The following is a 23201-nucleotide window of genomic DNA, read 5'->3' as shown; positions in this document are numbered from 1 at the left end:
CTACTGCTTCCAATAAATGCCTCTCAGATCGGTGAGTCAACCGCGGATGACAAACTTACTGAAGCTAGCAAGGCTGCCACCATTCAGCCTTCAGTTTATGACAAAGCTGTAGTGACTTTAACACAACATTTCACAAGTCCAAGCAATGTCGTCGTAGAAAGGCACCGCTTTCGCCGTAGCATTCAGCACCCAAGGGAGTCTGTCCAGGAGTACATTGCCGCACTACGTGCGCTCGCCATTGCATGTTCCTTTGCTTCTCCTAAAGATTCGCTTCGTGACTAATTCGTTGAAGGGGCCTTGTTCCAGCACATTCGCGAACGCCTTCTTCTTGAGGGTTCCACCCTTTCGTTCTTTGGAGCAATAAAATTAGCATCACAAATCGAACAAGCTAGTGAGAACCTTATAGAAATTGCTTCATGCACCGTTCAGCGTATATCAAGAAGCTCTCGTGCAACGCCGCATGACCGATGTCGAAATGAACACTGCCACCGTCCTTCGCGTAGCGACACACCTCTGCCTGCACCTCGTACTGAAACACGCCCGCATCCCGACACCCATTAACCTGCTTCCTGTGCGCGCCCACCCACTTCATCTTTTTATTGCTACCGTTGCGGTTCCCGCCAGCACCGTGCTGCATCATACCGCTGCCCAGCGAAAGGCCAGGGTTGCTATAACTGTGGGCTTATTGGGCACTTTAGTTCAGTATGCAGAAAGAAGCAACAGGGCGTTCGTGTTCACTAGCTTAGCGACCAGAATTCCCCCGACAAAGCTATGAGCATTCTGTCGGTGACCCCATCCAGCCGCGCCAGAATTCATGTCGAGGTAACAGTTGGGCATGCCCTGTTACGATTTCTTATCGACTCGGGCTCCTCGGTTTCCATTCTGTAAGGTGATCTTTTCGATAGGCATTTCGCCGGCCATACGCTGCTGCTTGCGCCCCGTGTGAAGCTGCTAGATTACTCGAAACAGCCTATCCCTGTGCGAGGATGCTTTCTATCGACGGTCATATACAAGGAACGTGAAGCGTTCATTCTGTTCTACTTTGTCTCACAAGGCACATCGCTGCTAGGTATTGACGCCATTAAGGCCCTTCAGCTCCAGATTCATGGCTCATCCCTCCGCTGCCTTGAGACTACCCGGTCAACTACCAGTGCTACCAACGTACAAGCCCCAGGCCAGGAAACAGTTTCAGCTGCATGCCTTCCAGCAGAGTTGCACAATGAGTTTGCGAGCCTTTTCGACTCCAGCCTCAGCCCAGCGAAAGGTTTTGTGCTTTGTGTCAAAGTTCGGCTCTCAGTTCCATCTACTGTAGCAAAACTGCGCCGCCTTCCCCTTTCACTCCGAGCTTTGGTATCAGATAAACTTCGTTGGCTCGAGCAGTTGGATGTGATAGAGCGCATCAATGCGTCAGAATAGGTCTCCCCGATTGTTGTTCTTCAAAAGAAGGATGGAGGCATTCGTGTTTGTGTCGACTTACAGGAGCCTAATAAGGCCGTAGTTACAGATAGCTTTCCTACTCCATACACCGAAGAACTCATTCACAGTCTCGTTGAAGCAACTCATTTCTCGAAGCTTTACCTCGCATCAGCCTACCACCAGGTTTTGCTTGATCCTGAAAGCCGTGGTTTGGCCGCTTTCATTACTCACAGTGGCCTCTTTCGCTTTAAACGAGTGTGCTTCGGGTTGGCATCCACCCCCGCTGCATTTCAACAAATGATGTCCCAAATACTTCAAGGATGCTCTGGTGTTCTCTTCCATATAGATGACATCATTGTGTTTGGGAAAAATGAAAAGGAACACTTGACCAACCTGCTTGACCAACCTGATCACTGTACTACAGCGCATTGAGGAATCCGAGCTCAAGTTAAACGACAAGGGCGTATTTGGCTTACAGGAACTTTTCTTCTTGGGACACAAGATCACAGCACAAGGCATTTCTCCACTGCTGGAAAAAATTACTTCCATTATAAATACTCCTGTGCCAACTGATGCTACTAGTCTTCGTTCCTTTCTTGGTCTGGTCGAGTATTACGCCAAGTTTGTTCCCAGTTTTGCTGATGTAATAGAACCTATGCGAGCTCTTCTCCGAAAGAACCAACCATTCATTTGGGCAAATGCGGTAGATGCCAGTTTCGCCAAAATAAAGTTTCTGCTCTCGTCCAGCCAAGTTCTGCAGATGTTCGATGCATCCCTTCTGGTCGTAGTGTCCAGTGATGCGTACGACTGCGGACTGAGTGCTGTTCTCTAACAGGTTCTTGAATAAAGGTTCTGGTGGCCAGGCATGGATAGGCAGGTGGAACTTTCCATCCAGAACTGCAGAATATGTCAGATGGCTGACAAAAGTGCGAAAACTGCTGCTACTCCTTTGCAGCCAGTATTCTTGCCAGAACACCCATGGGAGAAGCTGGCCATTGACATCGTCGGCCCTCTGCAGAGAGCGCTGCACGACTGCAGGTATGCCATTACACTCATCAACTACTTTTCCAAATGGACAGAAATTCAATTCTTCAGTGAAGTGTCATCCCGCACCGTCATAAACTTTTTGTTTTCGGTGTTCTCCTTTGAGGGTTACCCGAACATAAAAGTATACAACAATGGGCTCCAGTTCACCTCTACGGAGTTCACAAAGTTTCTCAATGATCGAACCATCCATCTCGTGTGCTCTTTCATTTACTATTCTCAAGCGAACGGACTTGTAGAGCGGTTCAATTGTGTCTTCAAGAATTTCGTGCAGGTTGCAATGTTAGAGCAGCGTCCGCTTTGTCAAGCAGTAAGAGACTATTTGGCTATATATCGCTGCACGCCACATGCCACTACGGGTGTTGCACCATCCGTTATCCTACACGGGCGGCTACTGAGAACACGTCTTGATCTTGTGGGCCACCCATCACCAACCTTCTTTACCGATCCTGCTTCCGAACTCTGTCGTCTACGCGAACGCGTGAAGAGCAAACAAGGGTACAGCAAAGAGTACACAGACAGTCGCAGGACTGTGAAGAAGACAACAGTGTCAGTTGGTGATTTCATGCGTGTTAAGAAGCCCGGAATATCCACTAAAGGTGACCTCGCGTTTAGCCACCCACAGAAAGTTGTCCACCAACGAGGCCCATCCACGTTCCGGCTTGACGATAGACGAACTTTGAGCGCTTCAAAGTTATCGAAAGTACCTGCGCCATCAGCCGCGTGGAATCCGTATCAAAACGCTGCCTCCCAACCTGCAATCCCGTCTTCGGCGCCTGAGCGACCCAAAGATCGCTCCTCAATAGCACAGTCCGAAGCTTCACCAGATACACCCAGGCTACAAGCGACAGCGCCAGTTGCATCGAAGCACCCAGTACCTCAACATCTGGTCCAGCCACCAAGCAACAGAAGACCTCCAGATCGATACGGGCACAGTGTGTAGCTAGTGTTTGCGTGTAGACTGGTGCAGTGACAACTTGAGTGCTACGTGGACTTTGTGCAGATGTTTCAGTTGTTCTGCAAGCGTTTTTGCTTTTGGTTCCTGAATTGGGCAGTCGACGAATGTGTGCTGCACAGTTATAAATCAGACATTATTGTGAAGTGCACATGTCATGTGTGGTTGTAAATATTTGCAAATATTGTGTATTTTCGTACTAATAGTAAATCACTAACAATTACTAACACTGTTTTTTTTAAGTTGGGAAATATGTAGTGTTTTCAGTTTTGGTTTCCACTTAGTTTATGTTGTTTTTACTTGCCACCAGGTGACTTCTGTATATATATATATATATATGCATACCTCTCAATAAAACTTGAGTTCTGGTTTGTGATTGTCGACGACAGTAGTCGCTTCTTCGTTCTTCTGCCGTTTCCGCCGCAATACAACACTTACTATTGGCCAAAACTTGCCGCTTGCATTAAAAAAAATACGCCCAAGCTTGCCGTGAATGTCAGTGCCGAATGTCCACGTCTGTGAAGCCTGCAGGATCACTTCACCCTATCGAGTCGCCCAGAACACCTTTCGATCAAGTCGGCATGGATGTCCTGGGAAAATTTCTCTTGTTGTCTTCGAGAAACAAGTGGATAATCACCCCTGCAAATTACTTGAAACCATTAAGCAGGAACAAAGGCTTTTACCAAAGGCACAGCTTCTGAAGTTGCTCAACTTTTCATAGAGAGCATCATACTACACAACATTGCTCCATCCTGCGTCATCACAGACGGAGGAGCGGCGTTTAGGGCGGGATCCTTGAACACGTCTTTCAGCTAAGTCGCGACACGCAGCGCAGAAGTACAACTTATCACCCATAATTCAATGAATGAGTTGATTGAAAGAGTGAACAAAATGATGACTTATACGGTGGCTATGTACATAGACAAGCAGCACAAGACGTGGGACGAGGTACTTCCTTACGTAACATTCGTGTACAATACCGCAACGCAGGAAACCACACGCTTCATGCCGTTTCATCTTCTATACGGTTGTTATGTGCAGACGATGTTGAATGCCATGCTATCATGCGACATGAACAAACTCGACAATCTCGATGAAGGCTCAGAGTAGTTTGTTTAATGAGCTGAGGAAGCATGCTAACTTGCTCTTGTAAACATAAATAACAGGACATCGGCACACGGAGCTACAACCCCCGCCACATTCAAGTCGACTACTAACCAGGTGACCAAATGCTAGCTTGGACCCCCGTTCACCACAAGAACCTTTCTGAAAAATTGGCCCGAATCTACATGTTAAGGTTGGTGCACACCGGCGACTAGCCGCGGTCGCGCGACCATTTGCGACTGGCGACCAAATTGCGAGCGACGTTCACACCGGCAAGGCTGCATGCGAGCGACCGGAAGTCGCAAAACCGGAGAGTCACGTACAGATCTCGTTATCAACGAGAACTTGGGCGACCGGCGACGATCAGCTGATCAGATACGGAGCCCGCTGAGCGCGATGCGTTTGTTTTTGACGGCTGTGTGTGTGTGCGTTCTCCCGGCAGCATCATAGACTTGAGTGATGAAGAAGAGGTTGTGGCGGTGCTGATGTGCTCAGCCAACGTGTCAGCGCTGGCAGCCCGAAAGCCTTCAAAGCAAGCAAGGCGGTGGTGGGTGAGACCGTCCTTTCGCTCGCGAGAAGTGGCTGGCCACACAGGGCGTCTGCTTCCTGACTTGCGCTCGCACGACGAGGAGTATTTCCGAGAGTAAGTTTATGGTTGTTTTACGTGCTTATAAGTATTTCCGAGAGTAAGTTTATGGTTGTTTTACGTGCTTATAAGATAGTGCATAACATGTTATCTCATTCTATTTTTGGTGGTTAGCTTCATGCGGATGCCGCCACGAACGTTCGATACTTTGCTCGAACTGCTGCGCCCCGCAATATCCAAGCAGGACACAAACCACCGGCCTACAATTTCGGCGCACGACTGCCTGGCCATGACCATTAGGTAAGAGCGTGTGGTTTGAAGATTAATATGCTGTGGCTTGCAGCTGCGCTTCGCTTGTAAGGAAGTTTTGCTTGGACGGATAGAACGAATTGCATTTATGACGTATGCGGGCTCGATGGTGCAGTCGTTACTGCGGCTGGCAGTTTACGCGTAGGTGACGAATTTGATTACGGCCGCATCGATTGCCTTTAGGTGGAGGCGAAATGCACTTAAGTTGGCGCGTTTGTTGCGCACGTACGTTAAGAATCTCAGGTGGTGAATATTTCAAAACCATCTGTTGTGGTTATTGCGTAATCAGTACGTGGTTTCCGCTTGTAAAATCCCAGAAAATGGGATTCTGCGCTACACAATGACATTACATTGTGGACGTGTCAGTTCCCGTTTTCTGTTATCCTGATGCACAGGTACTATATAGAGCACAATTATTAATGATGTTATAAAATAAGTGAGAAACAATCCTAAGCTTTGCGAGTACAATTATGCACAAATTGTTAGGACAAATTGATGTGCTGTTCGAGGCACTCAAAGAGTATTCATGCCAAAAATATTTTTCAGCATTGGGGAGGGAGGAGGTTCAACCAACCACCCTTTATGTATCTGCATGCACGACGGTGTGTGTTTGCACAAGTACACATGCGAAATTTCTCACAAACATAGGCAGTGTTTAACCCCTGCACCTTGCTACAATTATACGTATGTTTTGTTAAAATGACAGTGACCCAATACACTGTGGACAGTAGCGCAGTGGCAAAACATATTGTGGACGGTAGCACATTGTGTGAAAGCAATTTGAACATAGACTTGAGTGATGTACGTTTTGCGAAATAGGTCCTCCTTGAATTTACAGCTTTTCAGAAATCCATGCTAAGCAAATTGCTACAGGTACGTTTAGGTTGCCCTTCTTCAACCTGAGTGATATGAGCCCGTACGCTCTTCCATGAAAAGGTTGATGCATGCTTATGATTCGCTAAAATGTGTAGGCACAGAAATATTCACTGCATATACGACAGCTTGCAGAGTGTACAAGCAGTGCGACCGTTCGCGACCAGTCACAAATGGTCGCGCGACCGCTCCTCGTCGCCGGTGTGCATCAGCCCTAATTAAATTTAACTGTACAGGGCAATCGTTCTCTCAAAAGTGTACAATGGTTTTGTCCAAATGCAAGCAGTTGCTGACCTTGGCTGCCATGGAACTTGACATATCGAAATTTCTAAAGTTAGTCAGCAAATATGCATTCTATCAGAAGCTGTGATGATGTCGTAGAAAATAGACAGCAGAGGTAGCGCTCATTAATACATAAAAATGAGGAACACTTTGGCAATGTAGCGTCATGACTACGACACTGAAATGCAACTATGCGTGAGATTTTCAAGCTCAGCATGCTCCTTTTACAGTGTGTGTCTTCCATCGTGGCTGTGCCGACAGAAATTTCACATGGCACTTATGCGTTGTAGGTATGCCAAGGAAGTGCGAGATAAATTGGCGCACTACTTCATCACAGACGGTCAGGTGCCTTGGCAGGACAAAGTGGTGAACAGCACTTCAGGCGTACAAGGTGAAGGTGGGTTGTAAATGCATTTTATTGCTTACAGAACTTATGTTTATAGCATTTTCTTAAGCTAAACAAACAAGAAAAAAATCACCCGTGACACAACAGATACATTACAGGGAAAACTGTCATGTCCAATTATAACCATGAAAACACAAAAATAAATAATTCATGTTAAAATATTTGAGTTATTGCACAATTATCACTACAATTATCACAGAAATAAGTTGCCTTAAAGGGGTCATGACACCCAATTTTCAACCATAATGTATGTTTTATGAGCTGATTCTTGTATGTTCACATACAAGCTGGCAAAATTCGAGCGATTTGGTCAAGCTGCTAATTTTTAATCGCATATTTTTATAAACGAGCTAGTCGCCTGACAGTTGGGCAATACTGACGCACTCACTATCCATGACATCACGAACCGCTTGCTCGACAAGCTGCTGCACAGTGTGCATTCTGGCAGACGGTCGTGTTCCATCATCAACTGCGTTTGCAATCAAATTTTTTCGCATTGTTGAACTCTACACTAAAGCTAAATGACTTCCAGAGGTCGAAACATGGCTACTGTGTCAGCAATGTAGCGCTGGTACTTGCAGCAAATGATTTCGGATGTCAAAATGGGTCCTGTGAACGTGCAATGCGTATACCATTTGCCATTGCTCCTTCGGCTTGTGACGTCTCGCACGCCATGACAAAATGGCGGTCACTTGTGGTAGGTTGAGTTTTAGGAGCCGAGCACTTCAACGGCATATTTTTGACTAAAATAATCTCCTAAGGCCCCTTTTCACACGTGTACTAGCACATTTTACTCTGTAGTTTTGTTTTTTCCTGACAACCGTCAATTGTTGAGTGACCAGTCATGACCCCTTTAAGTTGGGACTAGAAAAGTGAACACAAAATAAAAAAAGGTGGGTGTCATTGACTTTATATATATAAACACTTCAATTTGCTTCACTGCTCTGACGCAATTTCGCCTCTGCTTCATACAGCATAAGTTCTACTGCATGCATTACATCTTGTGCAATGTGCACTGGTAGCTCTCTGAAGCGTGCATCGGTACGTAGAGCGAAGAAACCAATGTTATCTTTTTTGATGACCCCCTTGTTCGCTCTGATGTGTTCAAGGTGCTCCATGCACGCTTGCGCCACAGCTTCATGGCTTGTGCCCTCTCCTGCATTGCTGCAAAGCAAGTGTGAATTGCGATTCATGCATATGAATGCTTTAAGGTTGCATTGTTACTTCATAAAGCACCATTTAGTAAAAAAAACAGTGTGAGAACGACAAGGTAAAAACAGAAGAAACAAAACAGAGCACTGACTTTCAGCTAATGTTTGTGATTTTCGGCATAAGAAAGAAAAAAATATAGAGCAACTGAAGCAAATTAAATAGCACACTTAAAAGATTAATGTGTAAATAGGGCGTCTACTTCTCTGTGAGAAATAAATGGGCTTTTGATCTTTGAAACAGAAACTCGTTTTTTGGAACAGGGTGCTGATGTTCTGATATTAACGTCTCAATATTACGGTAGTTACATGGGTTCTGTCTGCCTTAGTATAAATGTGCCCACAATAAAAACATCACTTTAAAGTCAGTGCTCTGTCCTGTTTCTTCTGTTTCTACCTTGTCGTTCTCACACTCTTTTTTGTTACTATGTCTGTGTACCAACTTGACCGAACGTTAACCTTATAAAGTTTTGTATTTTGTAGCATGCACAGGATTGTTAGGAAAAAATCTGCAAGTTTATCCTCTAAGAGTTAGCGGTATATCTCACCTAGCGCCCTCGCAGGTCCGTTGTCGTCTTGACGAGCGTGACCTGCAGTGAATTATACATATTGCTTAAATGTACAGAAAGAGATCCTTTCCGAAAAGTTGTGGTTGTGATCTCTTGCCAGGAGTACCTAAAATAATGTTTTTGTATACACACCGTTTGGTGGTGGCTGCTCTCTTGAAGTGGTTGCTGAAGCATCACCGCAGAAGGAGGCAGTATTATTATACAACTTATAAAGTGTTGCAATTGCATGTAGCAGAATCTGGTGTGAAAACATTAGGCACATTCTCCAAATGTGCTAGAACATGAAGAAGGTTACAAAACATGTTTTTTAATATTTAATAGATTGGCTATCTATGCATGCCCTTCATTTGTCATTACTTAGGTGGATTCACAAAGGTTTTACTCATTGCTGCAGGTGTCGACACCAGTCTCCTCAGCCGTATCAGGGGCACGTTCCCGTTCCGCTGCATGTCTTGGCCGAGGTGGTGATCTGCAGTGATGAAAATTTCTCTCTATGTATTTGATGATGCCGCTAGTACATGAACAGTTTCAGGCATTCTTTGGGAGTTCAAATGCCCATTATGATTTCACTCAACGCGAGGTTTATTTTACACTTGCGTTACCTCTTGATTGAGCACTGCTGTATGGAAGGTGTGCATACAGAACTTTATTGTGCCTATTATGTTAATAAAATGCTATGTAGGCTGCACATCTGAATGAGAACAAGAGATATTGTCACGGAGATGAAGTAAAGGTAGAGAAAGAACTCAAGCAGCCGATAGGCACGAGGGTGTTAATCAGCCATTGTGAATCTTGCCTGTGGGTTTTCCCCTGTAAACGCATTTTGTACTAAAGTCTCTAACCCGGTAACAATATCTCACTGCCTATGTGAATGAAATTTATACAGTCAATCCTAAATGGCTGTGCAAGTGATGTGTCTGATGAAACTGTGCCTGCTGTCATTATCTTTCTTGAACACATGCTGCATACGACTTTTGCAGCATCATTTTACTGCTACGATTGAGTGAATGTTTCACATTATTCAGCTCACTTGTATTGCAATCAGCGCGGGGCACTTGTTCATAACGAATTGACATGAATGTGTTGCCAGTGTGTGCAGATAATGCATTAGTTTGCTTAATTGCAGCCTGTCACTGATGAATACTTTGCTTTTTCAGAATTATTTGATGTTGTACAATAACCACATTCACACAGAAACAATGCCTGTGCCCTCATGTATTCCTGTGTGCTTCTGTTCAGTGTTGGGTGCTGAATGTATTGAAAAAAATGCAGTGGTTTGGGCAAGCTAACAACCTGAACACCGCCTTTCAAGCACGCTTGTATTTTTGATAATTTTGCAAAGTACAATCACCTAGTAATAAAAAATAATGTTTCTAGGTTCAAGTCCATGCGTGTACAGCTTCAAGTGCATGCACATGGTACCGAAAATTTTTGTGCATGCTCACCTCTCGTTAGCCTCTTCTGCTGTGATGTGGCTGCTGCAAGAGAACATGCAATATGTGATTCTGTCAGTGCTATTGTGTGCATCTTTAGAGCATTTTCACTGTTTTGCTACAATATAAGTACTTATGCTGCATTCTTGTAATGAATATGTGCAATGCTTGTCTATGAACAGCCTCATGACACATGCAATAAGCGATCTCTTTAGATTTTTAGATTTTGTATTAAGCCTTCCTTCTTTTGGTAATTGAGAGCCGAGAATGACACAGAAGTACACTCAATTTTCTCATTCTTACTGTTCTGTCTTCAATATTCTGTTTTGTGAAGCTGTCCACGTGCCACTTGTATGGTATACTATATTTTTTGCATTGTGCTGATGCATTGTGCTATGCTAACCAAAACATTTCATTTTCTGTTCAATGGACGGTAAGCATTATTCATTACCTTTGGTCAATGGCACTCATGTTGCACACTATCCTGAAAGAATGATGCACAGAGTTATTCTTCGTGGCTGTTGCCACAGTTATTCGACATCAAAACAGCCCATTGCCATCATGTTCATGATCACATGCATGCCCACTGTGAATTACCTCTTGGGACTTCTATGTTTGTGTGCTGTGTACTTATGTGTATTGATATGTGAGTATTTATGTGTATGTATAACAGTCATGTGAATTAAATCAACTTCTTTTTTGTTTAGTACTCAATAGTCAGCTAATATTGAACTTACGCCACAGGCTCAGACTCTCCTTCCATTAATTCAAGCATGGCCTCAAAATGAGGCCATTTTATTGTTGGAATGTCGGCTGCTCCGGCTCCACTTCTTTGTTTTTTCACGTATGTCGTGTTGTTTCCTTTTGAAGATATCACGCAGGTTCTTAAATCGTTTCTCAACAAGGACACCTGAAAACAAAATCCTTGCTGTAAGAATGTATTGTGCATACTGTATCGCTGATAAATTTTCTACTTTATTTCAGCACAATTGTGAGCGGTCTTTATTTTCTTTGCCCAGATCATTTCGGCTGCAGCACCCTAGAAATCTGAATATTGGGCAACAAAATGAATCGCATGCCATCTAAACTTAACTATTGGTAGGGGCTTAAACATTGCAAAACCACGACATGATTGAGGGAACCTGCAGCCGAGGGTTCCAGAAATGCCACCCACCTAATGTTTTGGACCGTCCACCTACATGTGCACGACATCACAGCTGACGCAATGATTAGTTGCGCAAAGAGTTATGTACACTGTTTCTTGAAGGTAAGCATGTCTGCCAAGCTATTGTAACAAAGAGGCTGTTTATACTGTCGGAAATTAAAGTTCACTTGCAAAAAGTCTATTTCATGAACCAGCACATTATGTCTTTATCACCTTCACAGTGAAGCTTTCTAAGCATTACTGCATTGCACAAAACTCCACAGCTGAGTATATACCATTGGTATCGGCCAACCGCAACTGTCGTGTACAGCGGCAGCGATTGTTGTCAAACAAAAGCAAACATGTTAAATAACTTGAAGGATGAAACTAACTAGACCAAGATGACAATTTTCGAGAGAAAGAAATGCAACAAACATAGTATATGACTCAAAGTGTAACATAGAAAGAGCGAGAGGAAGGAAAATATAAGAAAATAAAGGGACCAAAACATGAAAACATACCAACACATAGAAGCAGACATGAAAAATTGACTTTAAAATATAGGAACAAAGAAAACAAACAAAAACGAGGCACAGTTGAAAGCGGAGAGATATAACGTCGGGGAATAAAATATAAAGGCACCAATAGACAAAAACACAGAAGAGGAAAGGAACAGTTGTCAAGAAATGAGAATTAGATTTGGGCCACATTACAGAGGAATAAATTCCCCCATCTGTGCTTTCCTTCAGTGTTCGCCCAGCCACTAGAACACTACCATATACCGTTAGTTTTTCTAATATACATTAATGATTTGCCCGATAACCTTTCATCCACAGTTGGGCTGTTCGCTGACGATTGCGCCATATACCGCAACATTAAATGCTTTAATGATCATTCCGCTCTCCAAAATGACCTTGACCTAACCTTCCGGTGGTGCGAAACTTGGCAGATGTCCCTTAACGCCTCTAAATGCAAGTTAATCTCGTTCACTCGAAAGCATAACAATTCAGCATTTCACTATAAGATTAATAATGCCGTTGTGTCAGCTACACCATCTTACAAATATTTAGGCGTTCACCTTACATCGGATCTATCCTGGACTACGCATATAGCAGCTGTCTCATCGAAAGCATCTCAATCTCTCGGATATCTCCGCAGTAACTTGCGCAACGCTCCTTCTAACATATGCGCATTATCATATATTACTTATGTTCGCCCACAGCTAGAGTATGCATCATCCACATGGTCACCATATCAAGATTACTTGGTACGTATGTTGGAAGCCGTCCAGAATAGGGCAGCGAGATTCATCTCCGGAAACTACGACTATCATTCAAGTATTACCCTAATAAAACAAGACTTTGCATTTCAGTCACTAGAAATACGCCGCAACATTGCTCTTTTATGTCTGTTTCATAGGTACATATATAGTAACGAAATTCACTGTTTGCCACTTTATTCTCCTGCGCGCACTTCCCAGCGCATTCACAATGCCCGTAGTTTTATGCGCATTCATGGTCACACGCAGGCATTTAACTTATCATCACTACCTCGAGCCATTGCATATTGGAACGGTCTTCCCGATCATGTTGTATCCATTTGTAACCGTGAAATCTTTCGTGACAACCTGAATTCGTTGCACTCTAGCATTGTATAACGCTGTTGCACCTTGATTTTTGATTTTTGTAATCTTTTATATATGTATATATTTTTTCGTCTGCTTTTCTCCTTTATTGTTATTTCGTTTGTATACTGATGCCCCCCTTACTCAATGCCCTTCAGTGGGCCTGTAAGGTATTTTGAATAAATAAATAAAAAATATCTTTTTTTTTTACGATTGCATGTCATTTGGCATCAACAGCATGTCTGACTCCCAAATCCAGACATTTGAGAGTGCTGCTAAACAAGTTTTATATGTTTTAATTACACGCTCCTCTGTGGAGTGCACAAAATGCGCTCAAAGCAGAAGCTACTTTGCATTCTTTTTTAAAGCAGCACAATTGCAATGCATAGGCAGAATTGAAGCGTAACCCCCCCCCCCCTCCCTCACCGCGCACTAGATATTATGCATTGCAAATGCCGCACGTGCACAAAAGCACACATTCCCTTGGCCAGACGATGACGTACAAACACAGCAAGGAGCATGCGCAAGTGAGTTGGCGACTGCGAGCAGTATTTCAAACGTCTGAGCTTTATTATCAGCTATACAATGTTCTGTCACGTCGATTTCGATGTTAAACTTGGGAAGTCGCGAGAACAAACATGCACACAACTGCGCTCGCATACATCACAGTCAATACATCTAATGCAAACTAACCATGTAACCTTGCAGTACAAACACCAATATTTTCATTGTTCATTCATTGGCAACGCCAGCCATGCAGTACACACCTGATTTTGCTTATATAGCTACTCAAACAAAAAATCTCGGTACTTACTCGACATGCCGAACATGCTTCCGATCTGCCCAAGCCCGGTCCTTCTTTGTCCGATCTTTAAAAGAAGGGTGCCGCTTGTCATACAGATATGGGTACATTTTAATCGTGTCGATGAGGAGCTCGGCCGAGTACCCAAAGCTGGCCGTGGTGGCATTCGCCTGATGCGAGGAAGAATCCATGGAGGAACGTACGTGTCGTTCATACCTCACGGCAGTAGGCAAGCGCAACGAGAAAAAAAAAAAAACATACGAGGAGACCGGATGTAAACAAAGGCTGACGCCACTTCTAGTCTTCGCTGATTGGTTAAACTGTTTTGCGACTGCAGTCGCGCGACCAAAAAATCGGTCAGGAAGCGACTGGCCAAAACAGTCGCTTTGCGACCGTTTGCGACCGTTCGCGACTGCTTGCGACCAGTCGCAAATGGTCGCGCGACCGCGGCTAGTCGCCGGTGTGCACCAGCCTTTACACTGTAAACGTCGTCGAAAAATGATAGTCTTGAGTCTGGAGAGAGTGAACAAAACGTTTATTTGATGTTCTGTGCAAAAAAATCGGTGAATGGTATTCTGCAGGCGCTGCATTAGAGTGCTTTGAGCGTGTGGCAGAGGCGAACGAGCACATCTAGGCACATTAGACACAAGTGCCATCTGGCAGTTATCTTCAAAAACGAAGGCGTGCAGCCTGTGGAGAAAGATGCGCACCAGTCTTGGAGGTGATAAGGTGTAGAACGCAAAGCGACGGGCAGGTGTCACCACCGTGACGTCGTAGCAAAGCGTTAGAAACACCTTTTTGAGCATCGCGTTGCACTGCCAGCGCAGCGCGATCAAACGCTACATTTCTTAGAGTTACTTGTGTGTGCCTCTTCTAGTATAAAGGCAGACAAAGAAAACATCGAAGCGTTGTTATGGCGCCTCAGATATGCACAATAATTGCTTTTTAATTGACAATCGCACAGCTATGAACGCTAAACCTTGAGCAATATTGGTGGGCGCTGCCGATGGGGGTGGCCGTTTGATGCCATCTAAGGTATTGTTAGGGCGGACAAGCAGACAAATGTACAGACAAACAGACGAACAGACATACTAAAGTTTTTCCATCGCAGGTCCTTAAGAAAGACTATCGTCTTTAAACCTTCTCAGCCACTATGTCAGTCCGTACAAGGCACCACGACGAGTGCGCTACCTCAACTGCGAGGTCCTTCTGGACGGCAGCCAACTACCCCAACGCCGGAGATCGTGCAGGTATTTCGGTTAAAACCACACCACAAATTGTGACACTCATGGTTTTCCAGACATTAGGATTTTGTTTGTTGACCGCAAGCACACCATTTAACATCAAGGAAATGGTCTTTCGGAAGGAGGGACAATGCCACGCGCTTTATCGGCCAGCGTGAAAGAAGGAGAAGACGCAAAAGCTCTCATGCACATGCCTTTGTTTTAGCTGTTCACTGCCAACCGCTCTCAGGATAAGTTGGTCCTGGTGTAGCTGCTTCATAAACATCACCTTCGTTTAGAATGTGACATTATTGTGTAAGGTTCTTGCAGCGTATTGATCGCTAGTAATGTAATCATTCGGTTGGCGATATTGTCGATCTAAAAGTAGTCAAATACCATATTTACTCGCATAATCCTCGCACTTTTCTTGCCCGAAAACCAATGAAAAGTTGGGGGGCGAGAGAATTTCACGGGGAAAACTTTCTACGAAAACGTACTGAGCGAAAAAGAAAACCAAGTGGCCGCAAATCGGGATTCTCACACCAACAACTAATAGCGAGCTTTAAGAAGTACTAATTAAAGCTTACTTAAACAATAAAAGCAGAGGTTCAACACAAGACAAGATTAAATTGAGACACAAAAAGTGGAAGCAAATAGTCGAGAATTAGAATACCATACACAAAGCTTGCGGACGTTGCGGGCGTAGTGGTAGCGTTCGTTGTTCAACAGGAGCCCTCAAAAGGTGAGCGTGGGACGTCAGTATTGGGCTGATGGCTATTTAACAGAATTGTCTACAGTTTCCTTCTTAAGAAATAAAGTTTACTTACCATCAATCCCAAGGGCCTACCCGCGGGCCCTGTTGCCGTTGTTTAGTGCATTATCTATCACTTGCAACTTGAAAGCAGCCGTACAGCTTCAGTATCGCCTCATAATTTGACAAGGTTACCAACGCACTAAACAAAACACCCCGCAACGTGCACTGGCCACTACGGCTTCGCTTGAGTTGAATTGAATCGCTGTGCAATATTATGCTTGATGCTTAAGAGATGGCGCCAGATGACATGCGCTATCATCATCAGTGGCTGGAAAGAGCAGACATTATTGCAGCAGTTTTCGGGGGTGCGATAATTACTCATGAAAAAAAAAGAAATATTTTTGTTGGACGATGTGGGGGGTGCGAGAATTGTGCGAGTGCAAGGATTACGTGAGTAAATACAGTAAATGCGTGATCTTGGGGTTTTGTCTGACTGCATCTGCTGAGTCTTCGTGTTCCGAGAGCGGGTGCTTCGTCTCGAGGCCCCACAACGCGCATGACACGCTCGTGAACTAGGCGTATCCCAGGTGCATCCCAGGTGAGGGCGAATGTTTGTGTGTGTGAGGCAGGCAAGGGGGGTATATTCTCTCCCGCTTTCTCCAGACCAAAAACAATGAAAAAAACTACTTTTGCATTGGCAGTTATACTCTTTGACTGCTGAACTCTCTGACATGCACTTTAAAAGACACAGGTGATGCCACTTTCTGTTGTTATGCTTTTAGTTAGCGTCACATATGTGTGGCCTGGCTGCATAAGGAAAGTGCTTTACCGAATAGTTTTCCGAGGTATCCATGCCATTTGCTCATTGTTTTTGATGCCATGAGTGCGTGCATAGTTTCACTACGTGCACACCAACTGGACCTTGATGATGTTAAGCTTTTTATTCTTAAATGTGAACAACTGTGTCGTTACTACCTAGAAAATGTCAGATTAGGCGTGATGAAACTGTCCAAGACTACGGTGGCGACGAATCTTCAGAGGTCAACTCATCACGTGCTTTGCCATTTTTCTCCGCGCTGCAAGGTCACGAGACCATAGCGTTCATGATTATCCAATTAGCTCTGGCAATGCGACGGCCCATTGAATGCAATGCGATGAATGTGATAAGAATAAATTGTAATGTTAAACAAATAAAGCTGGCAGCCAACTCTTTTGGGTCCAATATACGGAACTCTAACAAAACGCTAGTGTAAACATGATACGGCCGCTCCAGAGAGAAGTGCTCTTTTCACACAGTCTCTTCGTGTTGAAAGCGGACTGATGTTTCCGAGATAGCAATTGAGCTTGCCAGGAATTGCGACCGTGCCCTCAAAATGAAAAAAAAAAATTAATTGTTGCCACTCAAGCGACTCCAACCCCCACTCCTTCACCCGCATTTTTTTCATGCTCATTCAAGACGGGTGATTTTATTTCTGTTTGAGTGTTTGACGGCAGTTCTACCATGTGGCGGGTGTAATCGTATACGCTTTGCAGGAGATAGAGATAGGCCGGATCATTTTATCTCTGCTTCGGCAGCGTTCGCATGCTTTTAATCATTCGTAAAACTGAGGATGCGTGGGAGCCTCTTATCAATTTGGACTTGTTATGCAACATGGTGGCAATGGCAAAAAGCCGTCAGGTGTGTCTGTATAACTGCTATTGCAATAATGAGGCAGTTTCGTACCGCTAAATATGTGTTTTGGGTGAGTTATGCTTTAAGTATCTTTTTTGTTTAATTTGTGCAGTTATTCCTCAAACTTTCGTACCATAGCTACATATAACGAAATCTTTTTTATAAAAAATTTTTTGGCGATATGTCAATTTTGTTATATCCAGGTTTAACTGTACTATTATTGCAAATATTTGTACTGTTATGCTGCTAAATATCCAACTTGCAAATATTTCCACTGTTATGATGCTAAATATCCAACTACCTTTAATGTACCTGTATCATTTTTTTTGATTGGCTAACAAAAGTAATTAAAATTTAGTTCATATCTCAAGAGCACTAATTTCTGCCCTGCTTGATACACCACACCATCATGCTAAAATACATAATGGCCAGCAAGAAACATGAACATCTCTATGTGGCTTTGCCACGGTTTCTCTGATGCACCATGGAGTCAGTGCGATTTAAAATGTTAGCCACATGTTGTGACGCACTCCATCACCCAAGAAGTTAATGCCTGCTGGTTTGTGCAAGAGTTGCTAATTGACACATGGCTTGTAAATGTGTTACAATAATCACGAAACATACAATTGTCACCCACTATCCACTATCCAGCACCAGTAGAATTAGAGCTTTCACAAAGCATCAATAAACATCCTGGAAGAAATCTACAGCTCACCAACTGCCACCATATTGTTCCATAAAAAAAAAGTGACAGAATACCAATAAAGAAGGGTGTAAGACAATGAGATAAAGCCTCCCCAAGCTATTTACTGCGTGCTTACAGGAGGTTTTCAGAAGCCTAGAATGGGAAGAGTCAGGGATAAGAGTTAATGGTGCACCTCATAATCTACGCTTTACCAATGACAATGCATTGCTGAGTAACTCCAAGGACGAATTGCAATTCATGATTACTGAATTAAACAAGGAGATCAGGAAGGTGGGTTTTAAAATCAATCTAAAGAAAACGAAAGTAATGTACAATAACCTCGGAAGAAAACAGCGCTTCAAGATAGATAGCAGTGCACTTAAAATTGTAAAGAAGTACTACTTAGGACAGCTAGTAACTGTAAGCTTGAACCACGAGACTGAAGTTACTAGAATACTAATAAGAAATTGATGGAGCACATTCAGCAAGCATTCTCAAATCACGAATTATAATCTACCACTAACCCTCAAGAGAAAGGTATATAACAGCTGCATCCTGCCAGTGCTTACCCACGGAGCAGAGACCTTGAGGCTTAAAAAAAGAGTTCAGCTTAAATTAAGGACGACACAGGGAGCAATGAAAAGAAAAATCATAGGTGTAACCTTAAGAGACAAGAAGAGAACAGATTGGGTCAGGGAACGAACCGGGGTTAAGGATGATATAGTTGAAATCAAGAAGAAGAAATGAACATTGGCCAGGCACGTAGCCCATAGACAGGAGAACTGCTGGTCATTAAAAGTTGCTGACTGGATTCCCAAAGAAGGCAAGCAGGTGAGGGGGAGACCGAAAGTTAAGTGGGCAAATGAGACAAGGAAGCTTGTGGGCATAAAGTGGCAGCACCAAGCACAGGACCAAGTTGACTGGTAGAACATGGGAGAGGCCTTTGTCCTGCAGTGGGCGTAGTCAGGTTGATTATGATGATGATGATAATGATCTAGCACTAAAAGTCCACTTGTCATGAATATGAGAGTTCATATTGATTTAGTGGAGCATTAAAGATAAATAGAACTACATGTACTGGCACTATTCAACTGACTTCCACAGACCAGCCTCCAGTTTTCCACATTAAGATACGATTCTTCAAAAGGTCACTTCTAATAATGTGTTCTAGTGTAAATTCAAGAGTAATGTCATGAATAGCAAGTTTAACCCCATCTTCGGTAACAGTGTCTACAGAAACTAAGCGAAAGCTCTACAGTAGCTATAAAACGTCCATATGGGCACACCAAATACAGTAAAATCTCATTACTATAAACATCAGATTATTGAAAATTTCAGATTTTTTAGTTTCTTGAAATTCCCATTAAAATGCTTACATTGCCAATGTAAAAACTTTCAGTGCTAGGAATTTCAGAATACCGAATAGTTCAGATTAGCGTATGTAACTTAACCCGAAAATCAACTAGATGCTTTGATTACGAACTTCCGTAGATGTTTTGGTATGAAAATTTCTGAAGCTTACTCCTATTATCATCATCATCTGCCGCAAAAGGCGCAGAGAAACCTGCCTCAACAGGAGGAGCTCTATCAGCATCGACATCAATTCGGGCATCACATCAGATGCATGCAACAGCGTCGGCGCCACATGGTACGAGCAGTCGTAGGCTTAGTCCCGCTTCTCCCCAATGTTGTTAGTTTCTGACGATTGGACCAGCGAAGTTAGCATCGCATTGCGAGTTCACTTTTCTGGTAATGAGTTTTTTTGGCCCCAGTGTTAAAAGGAAATGATGCCAGTTTTCACTTAAAAAAAAACTGGACGTTCTAATGGAGCTGAATGGTGGAAAAAAGCAAGTGAACATATGCAGGGAGCGTGATATCGCAACGTCGACAGTGGCAATGAAGGATCAGGAGCAGATCTTGAAATTACATCGTGAATCACAGCTGGTTCCCTCCAGAAAACATTTGCGGCTGAGCGACCACCAAATCGCTGACGATTTCGTCCTCACGTTATTTAAGAATGCCAGACACCACGGTGTGCCCTTGTCAGGCCCTATTAATAAAAAAAAGGCACGACAGTTCGCCGTCACTTTCAGCACCTCTGGCTTTGATGCAAGTGCTGGATGGCTATATCGGTTACGGCAAAAGAAACGGCATCGTGTGGCAAGCCGCGTGTGGGGAAGAAAAGGCAGCAGATGCTGAAAGTGCGTTTGTCTGGCAGAACAAGCACTTTCAAGAATTCGTCGAGTCGTTCAGTCTAGACAATGTTTTCAATGCCGATGAAACGACATGCTTTTACAATCTGTTGCCTGAAAGAAACAAAATTTAGAGGCGAAAAATGCAAGGGCAGAAAGAAATCCCGTGTTTGCACCTCTTGTTATTGGCAAGCCTGCCAAACCTCGCTGTTTGGAAAATATCTTGTTGCCTTGCGACTACTGGGCAAATAAGAAGGCATGGATGATACAAGAACTGTTCACACAATGGCTGCTGCAGCTCGATGACACAATGAAGAAGAAACAAAGGAAGGTTCTTCTAATTGTCAATAACTGTTCGGCAAATATGGTGAACGTGCGATTGAGCGATGTGCAGCTTGAATTTTTCCCACAAATCGTTCATCTTTGTTACAACCTTCAGACCAGAGTATCAGATGTGTCAAAGCCAAATTTCAGAAAAGACTTGTGCAGTGCCTTCTCATCAACATGCTACTAAAGCTGTGAACGGAGGTCATCAACCGTCAAGCCACAGAAATGCTGACAGGGTCGGGGTAGAACATCAAAGCCAGCACCATTAGCAACTATTGGCGAAAGGCAGGCCTTCTCGTGACTTCGCTTGCGCCTCAAGACTGCAAGCCTGCATCACGAGACTGCGACAATGAAGGAGAGCTCAATCCAGAGCTGTTGAATAAGCTTACCGCGAAGCTCCCAATAGATGTTGTGGTAACCTTCGAGAATTACGTTGACAGCGACTGCACAGTGGCTACGTCCGCAGAGCTCGCCTGTGAAGAAATCGTTAGTCAAGTGCGGGAGCAAGATTGCTCTAGTAGTAATGAGGACGACAATGCAAATGCAGAGAGTGAGACAATGAAACAGGCTATTTCAAGCTCGGATGATGTGGTCTACCTTGAGAAGACCTGATCGTATTTAGGATGCTGCAAGAATGTACCCGATGACATCTTTAGGAAGGTTGCAAACAAGGAGGCATATATGCACCAGCGTCTGCTTTCTACTCCCCATAAAAAGATAACGGACTTCTTTAAGCAGTACATTTTTTCCACACGGTGCCTAGTGCTTTCATTTATTGTTTACGTCCCGACATGTGCACGTCCTGCAATGGTATGTAATTTTTGTTGTTGTGTCAAATTATGGACATCATTTTTCAATACTATGCTTTTCAGAATAAAGAACTAAATTCAGCAATCCTGCGATGTTCATTGTAACGAGATTCTACTGTTGTCGGCAACGGCTACTTGGCAAAACCTCAAAGCTGAGAGTAAAAGAGAAGAAGCACACCCTTCACAGTCATTGGTGATGGACGTTGGCTGCAGAAAGATGCGTGAATGGTAGGCCACTGACAGGGGCACCTGGTAAGAAGCTCCTCCTGGGCCAAGCGTGGCCAGCCGAAGGTGCGTCTCGTGGAATGGGTTCTGTGCGTATCGCTCGGTAGGCATGCCCACTATTTCCAAACTACTCTTCTCACACAGCAGCTGCACTGGCCGAGGAAGGTGGTTCTCCAGCTGCGTCATGATCCAAATATAATCGCTAATAGAGTGCATGAACAAGACATAACATGAAAAAGTACCCACTAAAATAAATGAAGCAGGGTTTGTAAATATCATTAAAAGCGTGCCTCACATGCACAGGTGTTCTGTTCCAGGATCAGAACAGGGTACATGGGCATGAAAGCAATCCTTAGAGCAGGCAAAAGTGCTCTTTGTAGCAGGCTTGGAGCAGTCAGAAAGACGTTTTGGAGCAGGCTCCGAACAGCCAGAAGGGTTTTTTCGAGCAAGTATAGAGCAGTAAGAACATTCAGAGCAGACTTAGCCTTGTTAAAAGCACCTGTGAAGCTGCACTTGTTCAATGCTGCATTTTTTGAACACTCAGCAAAATTGTGATCTCATTACTTCAACAGAAATTATATGGACACTCCCAACAGGTTTTTGCTATTGCCGTCATGTCTTGTGTAAATTTCAAATTGACAACATACTCTCGCGCATCTTATGTTCTACCCGCGAGTAAAAGCGCACACGAGCTGGAGCGACGAACACGGCTAAAGCAGAGGTCAATTGATCCGGCTCATTCCCGCTGCTTGGAGGGTGCATGCGATAGCATTCAATACCCCCACCCGGGAGGCCTGTAGTTGAAAGCAGAGAGAAGGCGCTCCACTCGTCTTGGAAGAGCATTAAAAAAATAACAAGCAGAAAGCAGGTGTCGCTCGAGGAATGAGGAACATTGCTTCTAAGGGCATGGTCACGATCACTGGTGCGCACGCTAGCTCGGCAGCTATCAGCGGGCGACTCGCACAGAGTTCTAAGTGCTGCACTCTTATATATAGGCAGGCATGGTGGTTGAGTGGCCGTAGCGTTGCAAGTAGTCAAGTAGATCGTCCGTGAGCGGTCACAACGTAGTTTATTTCGACGTTTCGGCCTAGAGTCTGGCCTTCATCAGGATTGAGGCTACAGTTTGTTGGTGCTCAGCTTTATACAATATTGAATCATACGGTGTTATAATGATAGAAGAAGACAAGCTTTCTGCAACCGTATATCGCAAACCAATGGATCGGCAACAATACCTCCATTACCAAAGCGATCACCCGCGCCACTGTAAAAACAGCATTCCATACAGCCAGGCTCACCGGTTTAAGCGAATCTGCTCAAGAGACGCTGATTTTGACACGAGCTCACAGAGGCTAAAACTTATGCTCGATAAACAAAAATACCCCTCGCATGTATTTGATGACGCTGATCAAAAAGCGAGAAAACTTAAGCGTGATGACTTACTTATGAAGCGACCACCGCAAGAAGACCCATAACGAACAAACCTCTGCTTAACTTACAGCACAAATTTCCCCAATGTAAACAAAATTCTTAAATGACATTACAACATTCTGAAACAAAGT

At 43.9% G+C, this 23201-nt stretch overlaps 2 protein-coding genes and 1 long non-coding RNA gene across 9 annotated transcripts in view; 1 reads left to right on the top strand and 2 right to left on the bottom strand.

The window, feature by feature from the left end:
• LOC119174040 (intermembrane lipid transfer protein VPS13A) overlaps positions 1-23201 on the bottom strand; it is a 1344268-nt gene that overhangs the window by 616043 nt on the left and 705024 nt on the right. For all 6 annotated transcript variants that reach the window (XM_075894208.1, XM_075894209.1, XM_075894213.1 and 3 more), the window contains one exon: positions 21596-21819. In XM_075894208.1, coding sequence (XP_075750323.1) covers positions 21596-21819 — 224 coding nt within the window. The remainder of the gene's footprint in view (positions 1-21595; positions 21820-23201) is intronic.
• On the top strand, positions 2384-10725 carry LOC119174042 (uncharacterized). Its single transcript, XM_075894220.1, has 3 exons — positions 2384-5405; positions 6860-6966; positions 9147-10725. The coding sequence occupies exons 1-3, from the start codon at positions 5284-5286 to the stop codon at positions 9218-9220; spliced, it is 303 nt and encodes a 100-aa protein (XP_075750335.1). The 5' UTR covers positions 2384-5283; the 3' UTR covers positions 9221-10725.
• On the bottom strand, positions 6964-20991 carry LOC119175122 (uncharacterized). 2 transcript variants are annotated; one of them, XR_012895112.1, is made up of 5 exons: positions 13768-20991; positions 10637-11095; positions 10198-10230; positions 8732-9221; positions 6964-8139 (listed from the first exon to the last, which is right to left on the bottom strand). It is a non-coding gene; the product is annotated as an uncharacterized LOC119175122 (long non-coding RNA). The 2 variants fall into 2 exon arrangements; XR_012895113.1 differs by lacking the exon at positions 13768-20991 and having other exon boundaries at positions 10923-11050.

Source organism: Rhipicephalus microplus, chromosome 5 (genome assembly GCF_043290135.1).
Source record: "Rhipicephalus microplus isolate Deutch F79 chromosome 5, USDA_Rmic, whole genome shotgun sequence".
NCBI classification, from domain to species: domain Eukaryota; kingdom Metazoa; phylum Arthropoda; class Arachnida; order Ixodida; family Ixodidae; genus Rhipicephalus; species Rhipicephalus microplus.
The sequence above is the reverse complement of the archived record's forward strand: the minus strand, read 5'-3'. Positions and strand labels throughout refer to the sequence as shown.